The 21,293-nt window shown below is 35.8% G+C and overlaps 1 protein-coding gene across 2 annotated transcripts in view; it reads right to left on the bottom strand.

The window, feature by feature from the left end:
- The window catches only part of LOC150092182 (lysosomal cholesterol signaling protein-like), a 42,536-nt gene that overhangs the window by 4,644 nt on the left and 16,599 nt on the right, over positions 1-21,293 (bottom strand). For both annotated transcript variants that reach the window (XM_090415247.1, XM_090415248.1), the window contains exons 8-15: positions 19,258-19,413; positions 18,763-18,846; positions 7,688-7,887; positions 6,266-6,359; positions 4,140-4,236; positions 3,837-3,945; positions 2,525-2,699; positions 2,112-2,207 (exon numbers count right to left, since the gene is read on the bottom strand). In XM_090415247.1, the coding sequence (XP_090271373.1) occupies positions 2,112-2,207; positions 2,525-2,699; positions 3,837-3,945; positions 4,140-4,236; positions 6,266-6,359; positions 7,688-7,887; positions 18,763-18,846; positions 19,258-19,413 (1,011 nt within the window). The remainder of the gene's footprint in view (positions 1-2,111; positions 2,208-2,524; positions 2,700-3,836; positions 3,946-4,139; positions 4,237-6,265; positions 6,360-7,687; positions 7,888-18,762; positions 18,847-19,257; positions 19,414-21,293) is intronic.

Here is a 21,293-nt window from a genome sequence, read left to right as displayed (position 1 = left end):
TAATGCACTTTCCTGGCAGAAACGAGGACAATTTTCAACAATAAACTTTATGCGGTAAACAATTGAAGTACATGAGCGTGCTAAAGGGTATTTCCCCTAATATAAATTCGCTATTTATAACTACATGCGGGATACAGGCAAACACAAATTTAACGAAGATAAAATTTGATTTTTAAGTCGCGCGGTGAAAAACATATGAAAAGATAAAGGGTTATACAATTTGTAGACCGTGTTTTTATCGGAACAGTATTGTATAAGTACCGCGTTATACGAGGGTTACTTGTATTTAGAAATTTATCTACATTTTAATCATACAAATATTCTATCTTTTTCAATTTAGCTACTTGAATACAAATTCTACCCTGCGGTTCTTCTTTATGAACTGGTCAGTAACATCGTCATAAAAAGTTAGTTGTAACTTAATTTTCCCAAGCAACACGCACACTTGTAAAGGTGGCTGAAGCTCACTGGCTAGAGCTACTTTGACTGCGTATGGCCTGTGTTTAAGCAACAGGGTGAGATGACGTGGAGGGAGCGGAAATGGCTATGCGCACGCATGAAATCACAGTGCTGAAGCGAGGGCCTGGATGCTCCCACAACCGAGCAAGCCAAGGTAGCTTGACTAGCGTCGGCCTTCGATACACAACGCAAAGCTCAATTATTGCCACGCAAGCTTAAAACGTCTTCTGTCTACAAAAATAAAAGCCTAAATGGAATGCTTATAAATGCATGCATTTATTAACAAATAAATAGTACTTCTTTTCCAATTAATGCGCTTGCGCAGCAGGCATGGAGAATTCACCACTGTTTGGCATGTCTCTATGTGTATGTGTTCCTCCAGCCAGTTTGTTGTTTGCAGGGATAAAGTCGGGATTTCCTCCCAGAAAAACCCTATCGTTCTGCATGAGACTGGCTGATTCATCTGAAAAGCCCTGACAAATTTGTTGCGTCCTAGATGGGATTCGAATCCATATTTTTCCAACAAAAGAAATCTTTGAAACTGACTGAGGCTCTCAGTGACACCCCATCCTTTTCTTATTTAAAAAAAAAAAAAAAAACACCGTTACAGTCTGACCAAGGAGGACATTTGAAGATGAATTAACAAGTCATGTATGGAGATGGAGGATCACATTCTTCGATAAGTCGCAGTTGGATTTAGTCCATTGCTACAATAACAGGCTTCAATCACCTGGAAGACTTTCTGCTAGTTTTTTCGTACGCTAATGAGGTCGAGCTGTTCTGCCCGGATCGCAATAGGCATTACAGTTCATCGCATCCTATTCAATAGGGTTGAGATCAACGCTTTGTGCAAGCCAGTAAAGCTCTTCAACACCCATCTCATCAAACCATTCCCGCATAGACCTGTTACTATGAAGTTGGAAGCAGAGAATTGTTTAGAATGTCATTATAGGTTGCAGCGTTAAGATCCAGTCACTGGAACTAGGGGGTTTTGACACAAAACACTCGAGCAAATAGTGTTCTCCTGGCATCCACCAAATCCATACCCGTCAGTCGGACTACCATATGGTGAAGCGTGAGTCATCACTCCAGAGAACTCGTTTTCGCTACTCCAGAGTCCAATGGCGGCGACCTTTACACTACTATTCTGGTGTAATAATAGTTTAGTGTTTGTTCCGCTTTGATGATTACATATGGAAAACAAATTCCTTTTTTTTTTTAATTAGTAAGAGGTTACTCGTAATTTTAATTAAAAAATTTACTTAACCTAAATTACAATTCTCAATATTTAATGATTGTGATAGTCTTAAAAGTGATAAACTATTCTCAATAATTAAAACTAAAACATTTTTATTAGTATGACTGCATTGTGATATATTAGCTATACATCTCTTTTTCCAATAGAGGAACTGCAAATATATCAAACAGTGGCGCACCCAGAGGGGAGCCAAGGGGCTCTGGTCCCCCAAAGAAAAAGGAAAAAACACTAGAAAATTTTCCAAACATATTATCCTAATTAATAATTTTTTATTTATTTATGCGATGTGTAGTGTGTATTCTCAAATCGTCTACTCAATTCTCCCCCCCCCCAAATATTAAACCCTGAGTGTGCTACTGATATCAAACACATGCTTTTAGATTTCAATACTTACTTGTCCAACAGTGAACACAGCGGAAACAAACTCCAGCAGAATGGGAATGCTGCTTGTCGGCTTCATTGTTGCTTTATGAATGTTTGATAGCAAATGCTGAAAGTAAAGGATAGCTATTAACTATTGGACGGTTGCATTTATGAAATCAAAATAATTCCTCTGTTACATTGTTTGCCACTAGATGGAACCCTATTCGTAATAATAATAATCGCAAAATTTCTACCGTTTCGAATGTGAAGGACCAGCAAAAGACGATACCAAGTCACGGTCTGTGTATTGTTACGTTAAAAAAATAAATAAATAAATAAATAAAAACCTTAAGTAATTAGTTTTCGTTTGTTAATTAAATTATAAATACGTAATTTATATTTAAATATAAAATCTTTAAAAATACTTTAAATAACTTTACTTACAATAACTGCCGTGGTAGCAAGCAATGTAAGCAGAGATGCAAGTCGATTCAACTGATGTTTTGTTTTCGTTCCTCTATCTTCGTTGCAATCGTAAGATGAGGTAGAACCATCTCCTAGGAAAAGACTTTCGTGCCTTTGGAATTGTTGTGGGATTTGATATTTCTCTCTATTAATCCTGTTAGATGAGAAGAGCATAAAGAAATGGTTCCAATGAGAATGATTACAGCAAAATAATTTCTGTTAATGCTACCTAATGTATTTATAGCTAATGTAATATTTATATGTTCTATTGACTAAAGGAAAAATCTCTCGATGTACGAACGTTGCATACTAGAGGGCTCCACATTAGACGTATGTCGGTATCATACAGATGCTGATTTTATTTCTGTACATTTTGCTTTTATAATTTTGATTGTAATTTTGATTTTAATTTACAAATTTTTATTTATATTTATAAAATATCAAATAATATTAAAAAGTATTATAATTATAATATATCAATAATAATATAATAATATTTATGTACATTTTATAATTATTTTTATAATTTTTAATATTAAGAATATTTAATTGCTAAAGTAATATTATTTTAGAATAATTCATTTACTAGTATTCTTAACTTTCCATTTATGCATTTATCGGTTTGTAATCGACCGTGAGATGCGGTGATTAATTCCCTTGGAGGGTAATGGATGGCAATGCTGTAGCCAATGAGGTTCTAACTGAGGCTCGGTTATTGCTGTTACCCTCCTGCCATGGTCAGCGCTTTAATAGCTCAATAACACCTTATCCCTACACTGTCCTCTACAGATAACGGGGAAGAAGAAAAGCATTCTTTCTTCGCCTCTTTAAGTCAGTCCTTATAAGGACTGTAAGGACTTATGCATTTATCTCTATATTTAATATAGATTTAATATTTGCTGATTTGATCTTTGTTACTATTTATCAGGGCAAAGAGCTTAGAGATAAATATTGTGTATTATATTATATTAAATGAAGCAATTTATTATTTATTTAATATTATAATACAAAAACTGCTTAATTTGAACAGCAGGGACACGTCGTCTACATCTGAAATTTTTTGTAGATGCTTTTATAACATAGTCGCGAAGATATTTCGTTACATTTCTCTCTCAGAATGGGGAGACCGGAGTTCGATTTGCGTCTACGACTCGAAGTATCTTTTATAGTAGTTTTTCAACAGAAAGCGAATTAATGGGTCTCACTATGAGTGGGCAAGGTGTTTTCATCTCGTAAAACTGGAAACATACTAAGGATAATTAAAAATACACTAATTAATAATAGAACTTACCTCTGATCTGCTTCTTTGGGGCTTTCGAAAAACTGTGGTGTTGAGACTTCCGAAAAAGTGACGTTTGATGAGATGGTATTAATGGACCTGTATCTTCGGGAAATCGCACCTAAAGAAATTTTACTTTTAATACTCTAGCAGAAGGGAAAAAAATAAACATTTTTAACTCCCGATTAATATAGTTCAAAAAAGTCCTACCTGTTACTTAAATATAAAGAGCCACTAGGCTTCATTTCGGCGATATAAATATTTAAATATATTTATATAATATATTTAAATAATGAATATAATATAATGTCCTACCTGTTGTTTTCTGCAAATTTTTGTTCCTGTAGTAGCAAACGAGACACCCTCCACTGATAAATGCGCACAAACCAGATGAAACCATGCCAACAAATACCTATTTAAAATTTTAAAGCACTTTAACTATATATATATATATATATATATATATATATATATCGTTCTTCAATGAAAAATACACACACACACATATATGTATTTTTCATTGAAAACGATTTATTCAATTGATTACAGCAAAACATCATACACAAAATCCTCCTGCTTACTTCCCCCCCCCCTCCTGCGCTTCTTGAATTGTTTATTCCATGCAATTATGGTCACACGGGAAGTAGCCCAGCTGTCGCATACTTAACAGGCCTGTCATATGCAATTATACCAAAATTGATCAGGTTTGGTAATAAGTACTGGTGACAGTGATGAGATACGGACCCAGAATAGTTCACTAAAACATCGGGGAAATTCAGTTCGTGTTCGTGGAATGTCCATGCCCCAGCAAACCTAATTGCCGCGATGGTCTCACTCCGAGGAAACCATTACTTCATCACTGAAAATAAACGTATAATATCTTCAGCTTATTATCCACATCCGTAGCACAGTTGTTTGAGTGCCATTGAAAGAGCATAGTAATTGTAAGTACTGTGATTTATTGCTGAGATCCTCCTTTAAATGTTTTTTAAACAAAAGTAGACTTTTTGACAATTTCCGCCATTATTTCTTGCGCCTTTTAGTTTCTCTATTTGCCTTCATAAATTACAGCAGCTCGGTCATTTGAGTTTTGAAAATTTTTGGCAATTAAACACCGTTGTGTAATCCATGTAAGGTCAGTTGTAGACTCTCAACCATTCAACAACTTTCTTTTGAAGTTTTAGATTAAATCTGTTGTCATATTCGTAACTAATATTAAGCACGAAGATTAAAAAAAAAAAACGTAGATTATAACACAATTCATACAAATATCGTCAAAATAATCATTACCGATAATTAGTTTACCTTTATTCAAATAGTAATTACTTATCCGAAATACACATATGCCAAAACAGTTTAAACACCAATCAACTATTTTAAATATACATGATAAAATAATTAACATATTTTATACAATATTAAGAACAGTTTCATTAAAAATGAATCTGTTCTTAATAATCGTATCTTTTGACAAAACAGATAAAAAAGATAATCTCTTATGTTTGCCTGGTTATTATTGATCATTTGTAACCAGGCAAAAATAATAGATTATCTATTTATCTGTTTTGTCCTATAATTGATACAGGAATTAATTTATTAGTCGTTTGAATATAAATTGATAAATCATACTTCATATTTAATCACTAGCTACTACTGAAATACATTGAATATTTGCTGTTTAAATAGTAAGTATTCATACTTACTAAATTTAAATAACATTTCACAGGATTATGTTTATATATGATTTAAATTTAGTTCAGTAAGTATGGAATGCATGTCGATAATAATAAGTGCATTTAGGTAACATTTGTAATAGTATTTCAAAAATTGCTAAAAGAAATCAAATCTTAATTTCACCGCATTATTTGGCGCTCACGCATTAAGTTACGTTTGTTTGGATATCATGGTTATTCCTTTTATGTAATTTAACTTTATTTAATATAAGTTTTTTATATAATTTGATTCTTCATATTGAACAATTTAATATGTTAAATAGATATATAACTGAAATTGTTTAAGCAACGAACTCGGAATGCAAGGATTATGTTTATATATTATTTAAATTTAGTTTAGTAAGTATGGAATGCATTTCGAAAGTAATATTAACAAATTACTTTAGAATATTGTAATTATCGTATAGTAATTTTTAGAAATTAATATCTAATAATATTTTAGAAAAGATTTAATTTGTGTTTTTAGTATTTCTTATTAATTCTATTATTATGAGATACACACCATAATTTTTAGACTTTTTGGTGCTGATATATTTCTTGGTTGACGCATGTTGAGCAGTAATGAAATGGAGTAATTAGTCGTTGAACAATTTTATCATCACTATTTAGTTAAAACACCCAGAATTCCGAATACACGCAAAAATTTAATTACTTAAGCAATCGGAAAGCTGAAAAATGCTCAACTCCTTTATACTTTTTCGTACTTACATCTATTGAACAGTAATGGAATAGATGCAAATGAGACTCGAGCGGTTCCTTTAAGTGTAGGATGACCAACAGTATAATTGGCGTAGTCGAAAACCTAGAGATGCAATTAAAAATAACGTATAGTGAATTTTCTTTGTTTGGTTTAGCAAATACAATGGTAAATATAATATAATATTATGTATATAATATAATATAGTATTATATATATAATATAGTGAATTATATAAAATAATATTATATTATATATGTTGTTGAAAACAGTTGAGAGCAATCAACTGTTTTCAACAACAGTAAACTACCTATACTACACAGCATGAATCATGGAACACATACATAAAATAATCTAATAAATTAATATATGGTATTTAAAAGTTACTATTAAGTAAATTATTATAATTTCTAAGGTATTATAGATTTAGGAGTAAAATTTGAAGCAATCAAGTTGTTATACATTTCATTTCACACTGATTAAGCAGCAAAGTGGCAATTATACCAGATTGAGATCAAATTTTTATAAAAAAAAAAAGAAAAAAAAGAAATATAATTTACGACTACAGTTTTTATAAAAGTTTTATTTTGTTATTTTTATTTGTATAAAGTTTTATAGTTTTTATACAGGGTGAATAAAATTCAAGTTTTCTTGTTTAAGGCCTTGTGGAGCGCCACCCAGTGATCTAAATGCTACGAAATTTTGCAGGAATACATTGTGCGTCATGAGGAAATGATATCTGAGAAAAAAAAAAGTAGTTCCAAAATTCACATCGCATGTATGATGTACCAAATGCACATGTAGTAATTTTTCTGTGCGTGTAAGAAATAAAAAAGCTAACACAAGCACAAATAACACATTTTTATGCAGTTCTGTTACGTATTTACAAGCTGTAGTGTAAATGTATGTGATCAGCTGGTTGGGACTGATGTTGCGCATATCACATGCGACATTATGCTGTCTTTCAGCGCTGGAAGTTATCAGGATGAGCCCGATAAACTTTGTCTTTGAGAAATCCCCAAACCAAGAAGTCACAAGGGCGGGGGGGGGGGGTCGATCAAGTGAACGTGGCGACCATGCAGTGGGAAACGCAAGGCTGATCACTGTGGCTTCCGTTACTACCGAGAGGCAGTAACTAAGCAGGACCCGACTAGCAAAGTCTTCAAAGAAGAATGGCCCAATGATAAACGAAGATGTAAACCTGCACTAGGCAGTATCTTTGGGTGAATGCAAAGGAATTTATTGGCTGCATTTGGTGTTTACAACGACCCTGGTGGTGAATTTGGGAACTACTTTTTTTTTTTTTTTCTCTCAGACATCGCTTCCGCATGACGCACAATGTATTCCTGTAAAGTTTCGCAGCATTTAGATCAGTGGATGGCGCTCCACAAGGCCTTAAACAGGGATATTTTAATTTTGATCGTTGTACTGACCCAAAGCAGCAGATCAATGAAGTTCCCAAGCCGCTCCGTAGGCATTCGGGGTATTTTTGAAGAACTTTTAGGATGATGGATAATGCTGCCGTCCAAATGAAAGTGGATGCTTGACCTCCAGGAACGAGGGCAATTAAAACAAGCTGGGGCAGTTTGAAATTAGGAAAGGTAGAAAACATAACTCCTGAAGCCATTGTGCCCTATTGAAATTAAAATTACAAATTAGAAGTATAAATATTTGAATATTTCAATGTTTATTTTGTTGTTGTCAAGAAGTGACATAAACGATGTACAGAGGTCAGTGCTATACTGCTACATATGTTCCCCTCTGACTTGAAAGTCGGTTTGGATTTTTCGCATTTACGCTCTGTTTACTTAACCACATTTAGTAAAAAGAAACTAAGTTGTTGGGTAGATAAAATAAATCATAAAGAAAGACACACACACACACACACACACACACACACACACACACACACACACACACACACACACACACACACACACACACACACACACATCCCTCTCGCTGAGGATACTCGGCATTCTATACTTCGCAATCCACAGGTCTACACTACTTAACATCTACATATTACATAATCCAGCATCGAAAGTACGCTATCTACGGCCCACTGATAACATTTTTGTCTGTTAATTAAGTGTATTTTCTGGCCTAAATGCGAGATGCATGAAAAACCCTAATTTCTGCATTAAAAAAAAAAAATAATCTTGCAACCACCGTATCAGATGGTTGAAAAATGTCGACTTTCGTTGTGACGCGCATCGAACTCGGGTCCTTTCTAGTACTATGGCGCATGTCCTGTTGTCAGTACTGTCGACAGGGTGTAGCATAGAGGTAGCCTGCCTCACGGTGCGGCTTCATAAGCGCGCTCGTTCTGCCATATTGTGGTAGGCGCCGTCGCTAACAGGAATTGTTAGCGTAGCAAGTTCAGAAAGAAGTTTGTCCAAGCTTAAAGTGATTAAAAATTATTTGCGAACAGCAATGACCAAGAAATATTGGTTGGTCTAGCAACTATATCGATAGAGGCGGACACATCTTATAATTTAAATTTAGAAGAGCTTATAAACAGTTTTTTTGTGCGATATCCCCGTAGAGCAAACATTTAATTAATATTATTATGTAATCGTTTTGCATTAATGTTTTTTTTTTGTAATAAAAACAAAATAGCAATTGGAGATTTTCTTATATTTTTCTTAAAATCCACCAGGGGGTGATATTTAATCGTTTGCCTCAAGACGCGATCTGATGCTGTTCTTCCAAATGTACTCGAGAATCAATGAATTTTTGATTTGTTTGTTTATTATTTTTGTTTGTGTAAAATAACAAACTGAACAACCACTTACAATATTATCGCTTGGTATTTTCGAGATATTCCATCCTTCTTTCACGAATCCAGGTCTCGTCTCGAGCCAGCGTTTTATCAGTCTGCCTCTGTTTCTTCCATTTTTTAGTTTGTAGTTTATCATCTTCCTGGATGTTTGTTCTAGATGTCCTTTGCCGATTTCAGTAGAATCAGTATGAGAATAGACCCTACCCTCTCATTAGGAAGGTGCACATTACTCGTAAACAAAACTGGGAAGAATCTAATAACTGATGTATCGGAATGACTGTAATATTACTTGGATGAGTCATGGAAGATTTTTCTAGTAGGAAGTTGCTAATATTGCGCCTCCTTTTTAGTATTAATAACTTCCATTTGTAAAGAAGACTACCTCGGCCATGCCTTAGTTCATCTTTTTCATTCGTTTTCCAGATATTTTCGTTCCACTCTGAGTTTTGTGCTAACTTCTAAACATTCAGACGTTCTTAATCCATGCTGGGCTATAAAATGTGTTCTTGTGAATATACTTTAGCCTTCTTATAAGGCAATAGAAGGGTTGTTCACTAAAAAAAATAAAAATAAAAAAATAATAAAAAAAAAAAATTCAGCCTTTATATATATAAAGTTAGGAATTCCCAAACTGGTCTCTGAGTGTGTAGCATGACTCATCACAGAACCAGTTTTCATTGCTTCCGCTGTCAGGTTGTGTGCCCTTAAAGTCATGTAAATCGATGTGTTTATTCGTTGTTGTTAAGAAAGGCTGGTAGGCTGTATCTTTGCCTTGTAAATGTAAGGAATGAAGTTCTACAAGTGTTGAAGAAACATTTATGGTTTGCTTGTGGCTTTTCATACCTTTTAAACACACTCTCTTAGGAGCGGATAGGAAGATAAGCTTGACCAGCCTTTTCGAGAAGTGATTCCTGTAAGTCGGTATTTAGGCTGTTGGGTTTGTCAGCTGTGGACTGGCGAATGCCTCTCTTCTGAAACAGTAACTTTTCCCTGTAATCTTCATTTGGCATACAAGATCGTAACTATTTCTTGGCGAAAAACCGGTCTCCATGATCCACAAGATTTGGATTACTGCACAGTCGTATCCATTTTCCCGTAATTGGAGTGCCTCAGAGGTTTTAGTAGGAGAGAGAGAGTGTATAAAAAGCCAAATGGCGTTTGTGTATACACAAAGAGCAACCGTTAAAATTGCCAATCTTTGTACAGAAATAACGAGAAAAAATTTTTCTGTAGATGAAGATAAAAAATCGTATCGAAACTGGAGCTACATTACATTCCAATTTTAACTACGTTTTCGCAAAAATTTCGTAAAATATATACAAAATGTATGTAAATGATATAATTCAATTTATATTTAAATTAAATATTAATTTTTTTATTAACTGTTTGAAACTAATTGCTTTACTTATACACCAAAAATATTATAGAATATCATGTATATATATATATATATGAAATAGTACGTATTATACACATATGAGAAAAATATGGATTCATTCAATCCAATGCTCTTGGAGGGTAATGGATGGCAATGCTGTAGCTAATGAAGTTCTAACTAAGGCTCGGCTATTACTGTTATCCTCCTGCCATGATCAGAGCTTTAATTGCTCAATAACACCTTATCCCTACACTGTACACTGTCCTCTACAGATAACGGGGAAGATGAAAAGCATTCTTGCTTCGCCCCTTTAAGCCAGTCCTTATAAGGACTATACACATATGATTTGTGGACAATGCAAATCTCGTAAGTAGTACTATATATATATAAGTAGTACTATATATATATATAGTACTACTTACGAGTTTTGCATTGTCCACGAGATTTGCATTGACAATGCAAATCTCGTAAGTAGTACTATATATATATCTATCTATCCCAATGGCTTTAACAGGCCTTTAAGGCCCACAACCTTCCAAGCATGCTTGGATTTCGTAACCGAAATACGAGGATAGAATGGTCACTCCTATGCCTCAAGGTATTCTTGGCTGTAGATCCGTGTATGTTCAAGGGGCCGGTTTGCCTGCTTGCGGGATGAAAAACACCAGATAAACTGGCGGAAAAAACCCTACTGCCCGCGCCCAAGACCGGCTAACTTGGCTATGGCTGAGGAAGATCCTTCAGCTCCTCACGTCTCCGACGGGAATCGAACCTAGGACATTCCTTCCCCAGGCATATGGTTGCGAAGCGCAAAGCCACTAGGCTAACCGCGCGGACACTATATATATAAGTAGTACTATATATATATATATATATATATATATATATATATATATATATATATATATATATATATATATATATATATATATATATATATATATATATATATATATATATATATATATATATATATAGTACTACTTACGAGATTTGCATTGTCCACAAATCATATGTGTATATCTGTGACTGTGGCAGGTTGAATTTTAACTCTTCCATCAGAATTTTTGGCCCATGAGAATGTGATGTTTTGTTCCCTGAGGGCTGACGAGACAGGAATCCATTTTTCATTATCCCTTAAGATGACTGGTGGTACCTTTTTCTTTAGGTACATTGAGTGCTTCTATCCCTGTTGTTTTGGGTTCTTCGGTGTTGGTAGAGATTTTACTCTTCTTTTTGACCGTTTGGAATTTTGTATGTGGTTCCAAGGTCTTGCTGTCTTGGGATGTAGCATCTTCTAGATTTGGGGAGTGTACAAAGTCTGATGTCTGAGTAACGAGTTCGTCACTTATGTCATCCATTTTGTCTTTCTCTGACTGCTGGGGGGGGGGATGTATCAAAAAGCTTAACTTTTCCCGGCCAGTTATCACTCAGCAGCTTTCGCAGTCTGGGGAATTCCTTGTATACCTCCTCAAATATGGCCTCATTCAGAGGTTTTGCCATGACCACAATAAGTGAAAAATGTGTAAAGACACAGATAGAGAAAGAATAGAGATTGCTCAGGTGTCCCGAGCAGATTACAGATAATCCTGTGGACTTCTGAGGATCCACTAGCAAATCCCGTAGACACACACACACCAGCAACAATATATTATAGGTTAACTGCCCTAAAATATGGAAAAAGGGAAATCTCCCATATCATCTTCATTTTACCCAGCGAAAAGAACGTGAAGGTGGTTCTTCGTGGGGTTGCCGAAGGTGCTCTTGAAGATGCGATCACTGACCTCTCCAGACAGGGCCTGTCCCCAGTTAAAGTGAGCAGGATGCTCAGGTCAGATAAAAGACCAATGCCTTTGGTGCTGGTGGAAATCAGCAATACACAAAAGCAAATCTCTGAACTGACAGTAGTATGCGGACTCAAAATATCAACTGAGCCACTCTGGAAGAGAGCATCAGCAGGACAGTGTCATAGGTGCCAAAGGTTCGGGCACGTCCAAAAATTATTATGTAAGCAGCCTACACGTGCTTGAAGTGCGGCGAGGGACACCAGACCATCACCAAGTCAAGCCTACTCCTGCCTGCTGCGCAAACTGCAGAGGACCTCATCCCACCAACTACAAGGGATGCTTTTTCGATCCAAAAAATCGAGAGTCAGCAAAATTCAATCTTTCCCCTCCTCGTAACGACGCTATAAGCAACCAAGTAGGTCGTCCCCCAGTCCGAAACACCTCATCTTCAACCACACAGGAAGGAACACGACCCACACCCACGTCAAAAACATATGCCGAGGCTGCACGAACTAAGTTTCATACATCTCTCGAGCTAGAAAGCTCGAGAAATGTAGATGTAGAAAGCTACTGTCTCCCCCCCCCTCTACACGAAATGTGTGTGTGAAGTCATTGGCTGTGTAGGCCCCACCTGTAAAGAGGACCAGTGGCGGATGAATGGTTTTAGTGAGGTAGGTAATTGGAGCTGAGCCAAGCAGTTTCACGGTTTCTTCCCACGACACAACACCGCCTCTCGATTTCTGCTAGTTGTCTTTACCAATCAACAGGATTGCGTGGTAGGTCTCTAGACCTGCATGATTCTTCTTGCGACTAATTCGCACAAGCAATCAACATGAGCGTGTCAGATCCAAACACCATCATAGACTCGCTCGATAAAGAGTTTGCACTCAGCTTCTTAAACAAACTTCTTAAAAAGTTTGGGCTTGAATGGCCCGCAAGTACGATTGATCCAGACATCATCATTGACTCGCTCGATAAAGGGCTAGCACTCAGCTTCTTAAAAAAATTGGGCATTGATGGCCCGGCTCCCTAAATTTATATTCCTTACCCGGGGTTGATGAAGATGAGAATGAAGACACTCCTCAAATGGAGGAAAAACTTAACTTAGTGGTCTCCACCCCTACACCCTCTGATCAAGGAGAAATCCACGTACGCAAGAAGCGCAAAACTCACGCCTCGGAGCCAACAAATGATGTTAGCATGAATGAAGACGCTCCCAATTCAGACTCCTCTGCCTCCCCGATGAGAAGGTGCCTCCAATTATCCTAAGAGAAAAGCTGAGATGGACAACCTTACGAACCACCACGGCAAATCTACAGATAAACTGTTCTACGGCCAAAAATGTGGACGAGGGCATCAAAATTCAGCCCGCCAAGGTGACAGACTACAGAAATTTAACAGAGGAAATGGACGCCAGAGGCATTCAATATCATAACTTCTCACTTACCTCGGAAAAAAATTTGAAAGTGATGCTCCGAGGAGTCTCCAAAGACATTGAACCAGATGAAATAGTTACAGACCTCAGCTTACAAGATCTGCCTCCTATAAAGGTCAGTAGAATGTATATATCAGACAAGACAAGACAAGACCCCTTGCCTCTAGTCCTTGTGGACATCCATAATATTTATAAAAACATCTACAATTTAAAATCAATCTGCGGGCTCAAAATTACGCCACAACCATTGAGGAAAAGAGCATCTTCTGGGCAGTGCCAAAAGTTTGGCCACTGACACTGATTAGGTGCCGACAACCCCCTAATCAAATGATACCAGCTTTACAGAAATGACAGACTTGAATATAGAGGTGGTGGTACAGCCATCCTTATCAAAAACTACTTTAACCACCATTCAACCCTTTGACCACTAACCTGGAAATCACAGGTATTGATGCCATCACAAACTCAGTCGGAAATCTAAAAATCTACGCAGCCTACAACCAGGCCCATTCCGTACCGGGGTGGAATGAACCCAGACGGCACAATTTAGGGGCGGTATAATCGAACACGTTCATAAAAAATAGGGAATAAATAATACACTGAACTGTTTGTGCATATTCGTCACCTTCGAATGTGAGAGATTTCAGTGAGGGGCTGAGTCGTTGGGTAGTTAGATAAATGGTGCGAGCTTCACCACAACTTACTTGAATCACTGCTCTCAGCACACTGAGCAAATATTCTGGGAGTGAAATAGAGATTGCGCAGTCGGGGCAAGAAATAATGGCTGCATACAATAAATAATAAGAATGGTAATATAAATATGAAAAAATATTACAAAAACATAAAGTAATTAATACTAAACAAAAAATAAATATTTTATGCTTAATACGTAATGGGATCTCCTGTTTTTGTAATGAAAATAAACATACATACGGGACATATTTATTCCAAATGACTTGAGTAAGCTTCTTCCGTATTTTTTCGTCTTACTTAACCTAGAATGGCCTAGAGAGTGTAGAGTTGTGTTTATCGAAAATAATTAATAATATACGTAATCAAAATTGTGTGCTCATAGTACAGAGTTGATGATTTTTAGTAAATATCTACGTTAGTATTAAAGAAGGTAATTTTAATATTAATTTGCTAATTTCTTTCTTTCTCCACTGTGCAGTAAAAGCAGATATGCAATCTTAAACTCCCTTAAAAGTTGTTTTTTTCTTTTTACAGTTTTTTTTACAGTAAAGGAGTTTTACTTTTGTGTTAAACAATAAAATTAAACTTTCCGAAAGAAACAAGAATGAAATATTGTCTAGATCTGCAAAATAAATTATGTAATGACACCAGAAAAGAAACAGATAGAAATGCCCCAGATTTATGCGATGAATTAGATACTATTAAAGGTTATTTAAAACCACGAACGACATGTTTAGATATTTTGCATTTTATATTTGAAAATAATTTAACAACGTTATTTCCGAATTTGGTAATGGCTTTACGTATTTTTTGAACAATACCATTAAGAGTTGCTTCTGGAGAAAGATCCTTTTCAAAATTAAAAGTAATAAAAAAATCACTTAGAATCGAGTATGTCACAAGAAAGGTTAAAAAATGTATCCATATTAAGTATAGAAAATGAAATATGTAGCGATTTAGAAGATTATTATTATTATATCTGGTCCACCTTATAAAGTAATTTCTTTGTGGCAGGCGAGTCAAATTAAATGGTGCATTTTCCACCCAGCGAGGGATCTTGGCAGGAGTGCCTCAAGGGTCCCTCCTGGCACCGATAGTATTCTCGATTTACAGGGCGGACATACTGCACAATCCGATGTCATCTATCATTGCCCTCTACGCTGACGACACAGCTATATTAGCCAGATCTCTTAAACCGCATCTTGTCACTAAGAAACTACAAGAAAACCCGCTAAAACTAGAGCAATAGTTCTCCAATTGGAGATTGCAAGTAAACCCTCGAAAGAGTATTGCCATGTTTTTCACTAAAAATTCAACATCTCCTAAAGAGGATGTCTCCCTATTTAATATCAAGATTCCCTGGAGAGCAGAAGCGAAATATTTCAGTGTACTGCTGGACAGAAAACTAACCTTCAGCCCACATACAAAAGCCTCATGTACAAAGGCATCAAAAGTCATGCACAGCTCTATCCTCTTATCAATAGGAATAGTAAGCTGGATGCCAAAATCAAATTGCTCCTCTATCGGTTGATGATTCGTCCCATTATCACTTATGCGTCCCCCGCCTGGAGCCACACCACAAGCACAAATATCCTCAAACTGCAGAGAGTGCAAAACAAATGCCTACGCGTGATTTTAAATGCGCCATGGTACATCAGAGATGTTCAACTTCATCGGGACACAAATATCCCTTATATCTACTCTTTCCTTCAATCTTTAGCAGTAAACGTTTTCTCAAAATCGTCCTCGCATCCAAATGAATTAGTTTAACACAAGCAGCAAACTACGATGAATCAGATTTCTTCAAATATAGGAGACCAAAGTCCATCCTAGTATCAAACAACGATCTATAACTCGCATCCACTCGGGCCGAGCAATTAGCTCATAAACGTTTCCCTGCACAGTAACCTTATCAGATAGTAGGAATTATAAAAGCATTTTGCTTCACCCTTATCGACAGTAATGTTATGTTACTATCGTGAATAATAGATATTCAGTGAATATAATCTTTTTAAGAGCTCTTTCTGGCTGATTGTCCACGCCATATGTTTGAGACTTGAGTATCGACTAATATATCGATGTCTTCGACGCTTTAATAAAATTCCGAAGTTTCGGTAAAAAAACTGTCGTGTGAACTCTCGATACTGTCAAGAAACACAAGAGCCCTCATCATGATAGAAAAGATTTCCTTTCATAGAATCAAGCCCCTTTTTTATTTTTAATTAAAGAAAAGTATCAACTGGAACACGTGCAATTCATTTTACTTCATTGCATTTCCATTGTAAATAAGTTCATTTAATTTCTATCCACGGTCAGAGAGATGGTTTTTTTTTTTTTTTTTTTTTTTTTTTTTTTAATTGTACGTTATACGCCTGCGCTGGTCATACAGCATTATTTTTATTATTATATTACATTTTCATTATACATGTCGTAATGTCCTTCTTTGTCTGGTTTTAGTATTTTATCTACTCCCCCCCCTTTTTTTTTCTTTCTCTCTTCTTACCCTTTAACACATGCATATATAATTTAGAAAAATATTGACATTTTAGCATTGAAATGTTGTCTTCAGGATTATGCAGTAACACTTGTTAGGTATAATTTATAATAAAGAAATAACGTGAATCTCTCGGATTCCCAGTTATGATTTCCCAACTTACTAAAGCGCTGAAATGGTTTGAAAATTGGTCTACTGCAGTAATTTTTGCGACTCCTGAGGAAAAATTACAAACATTATAGTGTATTAGTAACGTAAATTGGCTTAACGATTTTGATTTTTGTTTAATATTTTTATTTTTTATATATAAAATTTTTTCTTGAATTTATTATATAATTAAATATATTCAAAAATTTAATTAAAAATTAAAAAATCTTAGCCTATCTACGGAATTACTAAGACACCACTAAAGATCGTACGGTTCCAACTTATTTCAAATAATTATTTGTTGACTGTTTATTTTTCGAAAAATTCCTTTTTAGGACTTACAGGGTAATAAATGGCAATGCTGTAGCCAATGAAGTTTTAACTGAGGCTCGGCTATTGCCGTTACCCAGCCATGACTAGAGCTTTTAGCTCAATAATACCCCATCCACACAGATTTTCTTCATTCAGATGACGGGATAAAGAGTCAAGGACTCAGTCCATCTCCCAGTTCTTTTAAGAACTTAAGACTGTTTGTTTGTTTGTTTATTTCTATTGAAGAAGGCGGGATGCGAGTTAATCGACCGTGAGATGTGGTGATTAATACCCTTGGAGGGTAATGGATGGCAGTGCTGTAGCCAATGAAGTTTTAACTGAGGCTCGGCTATTGCTGTTACCCTCCTGCCATGTTACCCCCCTGCCATGCGCGTTTTTTTTTCTAACGCTCGTCCTTGCTGGCAGTCCTTTTGTGACTGCGGGATCTTTCTTTGCTGGTAGATCATCGACTTGATCTACGGGATTTCACATTTGAGTTTTAGAACCCGCTTATCAGTACTCTTTACCAGACGTAAAGCAGATCCGAACACAACCATACAAATGTTTGGAAAAATCATTCCTTGGCTAAACTAAACCAAATATGTAGGAGTTCAGCTTGATAAACGCCTAAACTTCAAGACACACATAGACTTCAAGACTAAGCATAAGCAACAAGGTTCTCCTCTACAAATTAGTGATAAGGCCTCAACTAACTTACGCCTCACCCACCTGGGGACACACGACTAAGCGAAACATCCAAAGACTACAAACGATCTAGAATGAATGGCGTTTAATGCCCCTTGGTTCATCAGAAACCTCCAATTGCACCGAGAAGCCAACCTTCTAGATAAAGACCCAAATCAGCTAATTCGACAAGCAGCAGACGACCAGCCCTCAGGTCGTTTCAAGCACAGAAAAAAGAAATTCTTCATCACAAGAGAATGCACACAGCATGAAAAAGCTCACAAAGAGCGGGTAATTAACCCACAATAATTCCCTCACCCACAAACTAAAATTCATATGAAGAGATGAAGAGTCAAAGACTCAGTCCATCACCCAAAGAAGTTACAAGTTACTTCTACGAGAGTAATGGATGGTGATGCTGTGACCAATGAAGTTTTCGGCTATTGCCGTTACCCCGTCATGACCAGAGCTCATAGCCCTATCCATACATTTTCTGCTACAAATAACGGGGAATATGACAAGCATTCTTGTCATATTCAAAAAAAAAACAAAAAAAAACACTGTTTACTTCTTTTAAAAGGACGTGATATTTCATTTAAAAAAACATCTTGGGTGTTAAAAATAGTAATCGAAGTATGATTATGAATAGCGTACGTCACTAAAGAAAATAAAACACTCGCATTCATTCCGTGCTTTTGTATTTGTGTTTGCAAACTTTTACGCATAAAACGAGTTTGAGTTAAACCATGTACGGAAAATATTTCATTTAAAATTTCACAAAAAGTATACTTACCTGAATAATGACTAAACACAAGATATAAACATCCGGAATATATCTGTAGCGTCCACTTCTTACGAAGCAAATTAAAACCCAAACCTGCCAAAGACAATGAGTTGGGAAAAAAATATTTTAAAATGACACGTTTCAGAATTTAAAAAAAAAAAAAATATATATATATATTTTTTTTTTTTTTTAAATTTTTTATTATTATTTTTTTATTACTGTGTATTTAGTACACTCGCAGAAAGTTTAGCAACTTCAGATTAAGTGAATAATAACTCATCATTATTTTCTCAATTATTCTCGTGAGTTCTGTATACAGAACACATATTTCTAAGATAAAATTTCTTAATCCACACAATTAAAGTTTTTATTTACGTTGCGTGAACATGTAGTTAAATGCTGAGGCTATTATTTCATTACATTAACAAAATGCTTCTGGAAACAACGTGAACACCCTTGAAAGGTTAACAAAAGGAATACCGCAGTAGAGTACAAAACACTTACGCAACAAACAACACTTAAAAGGCTTGTTCCGAATAGGAGTCTCTGATGAATGCGAATGTAATCCTCTTTGGCAGAGGTACCAGTCAGGATCCCCTTGAACACACCGAAAGATAAAGGAAAGCATGCAAAACTGGATAAGACCAGTGTGCTGCCCATCTGAAACGAAAGAAAGGTTATTAATGGAGTAGCACAGTTTTTGACAATGTCATAAAGATTGTACTGAGTATAAAATTGGAATATTCAAAGTTTGATTGTGATTGGACTTAAAAGCCCTCTATATGTCATTCGACAAACGACAATGAGCCTTCATAGCTCAATAATAATGATTGCGTTTGGTTAGAAACACCTGGGCTCGATCTAGGGAACGAAGAAACTTCAGTTTTCTTTTAATTTTTTTTTTTTTATTAATAACTAAAGGTGAGGTAGTCCGTTTCATACGAAGTACGAGGCAAACTGACGCCAAAAGAAGTCAGTTTATCAGTTTACAAATACAGCACAATGACCTCCATCGCCTTAATCGCTTCGGACGTACTTTCAAACATTCTCCACACGCCGCACTGATGTGTTATTAGTTTTGCGACTCCCTCAGCATGGTGTTGATATATTAAAGTAATTCCGCAGAATTAATCATATAAATGAACGTAACTTACTCCTCTATATTTAAAGTAAGGTAGTGCTAGGTCATGAGATCACCAACCATCAATTGGAATCTTAATAATATTACGATGAAACTAAGATAAGGATTAACATCAAGAATATCAAGAAAAAGGGAAAAAAAATATGTTAACGCAAGTTATTACTGTCAGCTTTATATAAAAAGAAGTGATAACGTGAGTTCTGCACTGGCGTTGTCAACCCTATAAAGTAAACGGTCGTCTTCGTCGCCCAACCTTTGACCTTAAACGGACTATGGTTAATTAAATCCCACATGCAAATGAGATTAATAATGAGAAACAAGTTCGAAAGCTAAACCAATTAAAGAACTCTCCCAAATATTTGAGCATATTCATGTATCCAATATAACAATTGGAGTTTAATCTCGAAGCCAAATAGCTTCGAGTTTGAATTTATATTTTTATGTTAATGAAATATGTGCCCGAATAATGAGCTAACTGACATTAATTTTTGCACTGGAATTGTCACCAGTAATTTTATAATCACTCCGTATGCTTTATGTGATTGGATTAATGTCCACACAAAACAGTGGACTGGTTTGTGTGGTTTCTAGAGCAGCGCTTCCCAAACTGTGGGCCGCGTCCCCCTTGGGGCCGTAAGGTTTGTTGAGGGGGGGGGGGCGTGAAATAATAAAAACAAATTTAAAATGTTTTAAGACTAAGTAGATTTATTTTTAAATCTTAAAAGAAACGTATTTAATTTTTATTTATTTATCCCCCCCCCCCCCTTATATTTTAATGGAAAAAATCACGCATTGGTGTTGGTTCACAAATTTTGCTTCTTGCGTATTTCGGCGCTTAATGAATATTAGTAAATATATGCTTATTCATATAAGTTTCATTTCAAAGGTATTGATAAGAAACGTAAAAAAGATTACAAATGCAAAATCTTGAATATAAATACAATAAACATTATAATAACATACACCCTCTGTCCAAAAAGAAACCGAATTTTTGATAGAAAATAAAACACACGACAATTATTCAAATAATTTATTTCAATCAATATACCCCCCTCAGCTTCGATACAGCGTTTGGCAGGTCAATTAATTCGTTGAATGAGTTTTTTATATCTGATTTTGGGATACTATTGAGGGTCATGGTTACTGCCGCTTGAGCGTTTTCAGTAGTGTCGTGTCGCTTTCCTTTCATCGGCAAATGAAGTCGGGGGGAAGAGGAAGAAGTCACAGGGCGCTAAATCAGGTGAATACGGCAAGCGATCCAACACACAAACTTGGTTTTTGCTCAAAAACTGTCTCACAATGTTCGAACGATGAGATGGTCCATTATCGTGCAAAAGTGACCAGCTGCCTGCATCACGATATTTATGCCGTACGCGACAAATTCTAGCTATCAATCGCT

The sequence above is a fragment of the Typopeltis vanoorti genome, unplaced genomic scaffold, assembly GCF_054136105.1.
Source record: "Typopeltis vanoorti isolate ZY-2024b unplaced genomic scaffold, IOZ_Tvanoo_1.0 HiC_scaffold_24, whole genome shotgun sequence".
Lineage (NCBI taxonomy): Eukaryota > Metazoa > Arthropoda > Arachnida > Uropygi > Thelyphonidae > Typopeltis > Typopeltis vanoorti.
Note: the sequence above shows the minus strand (reverse complement) of the source record. Positions and strands in the feature narration are given on the sequence as shown.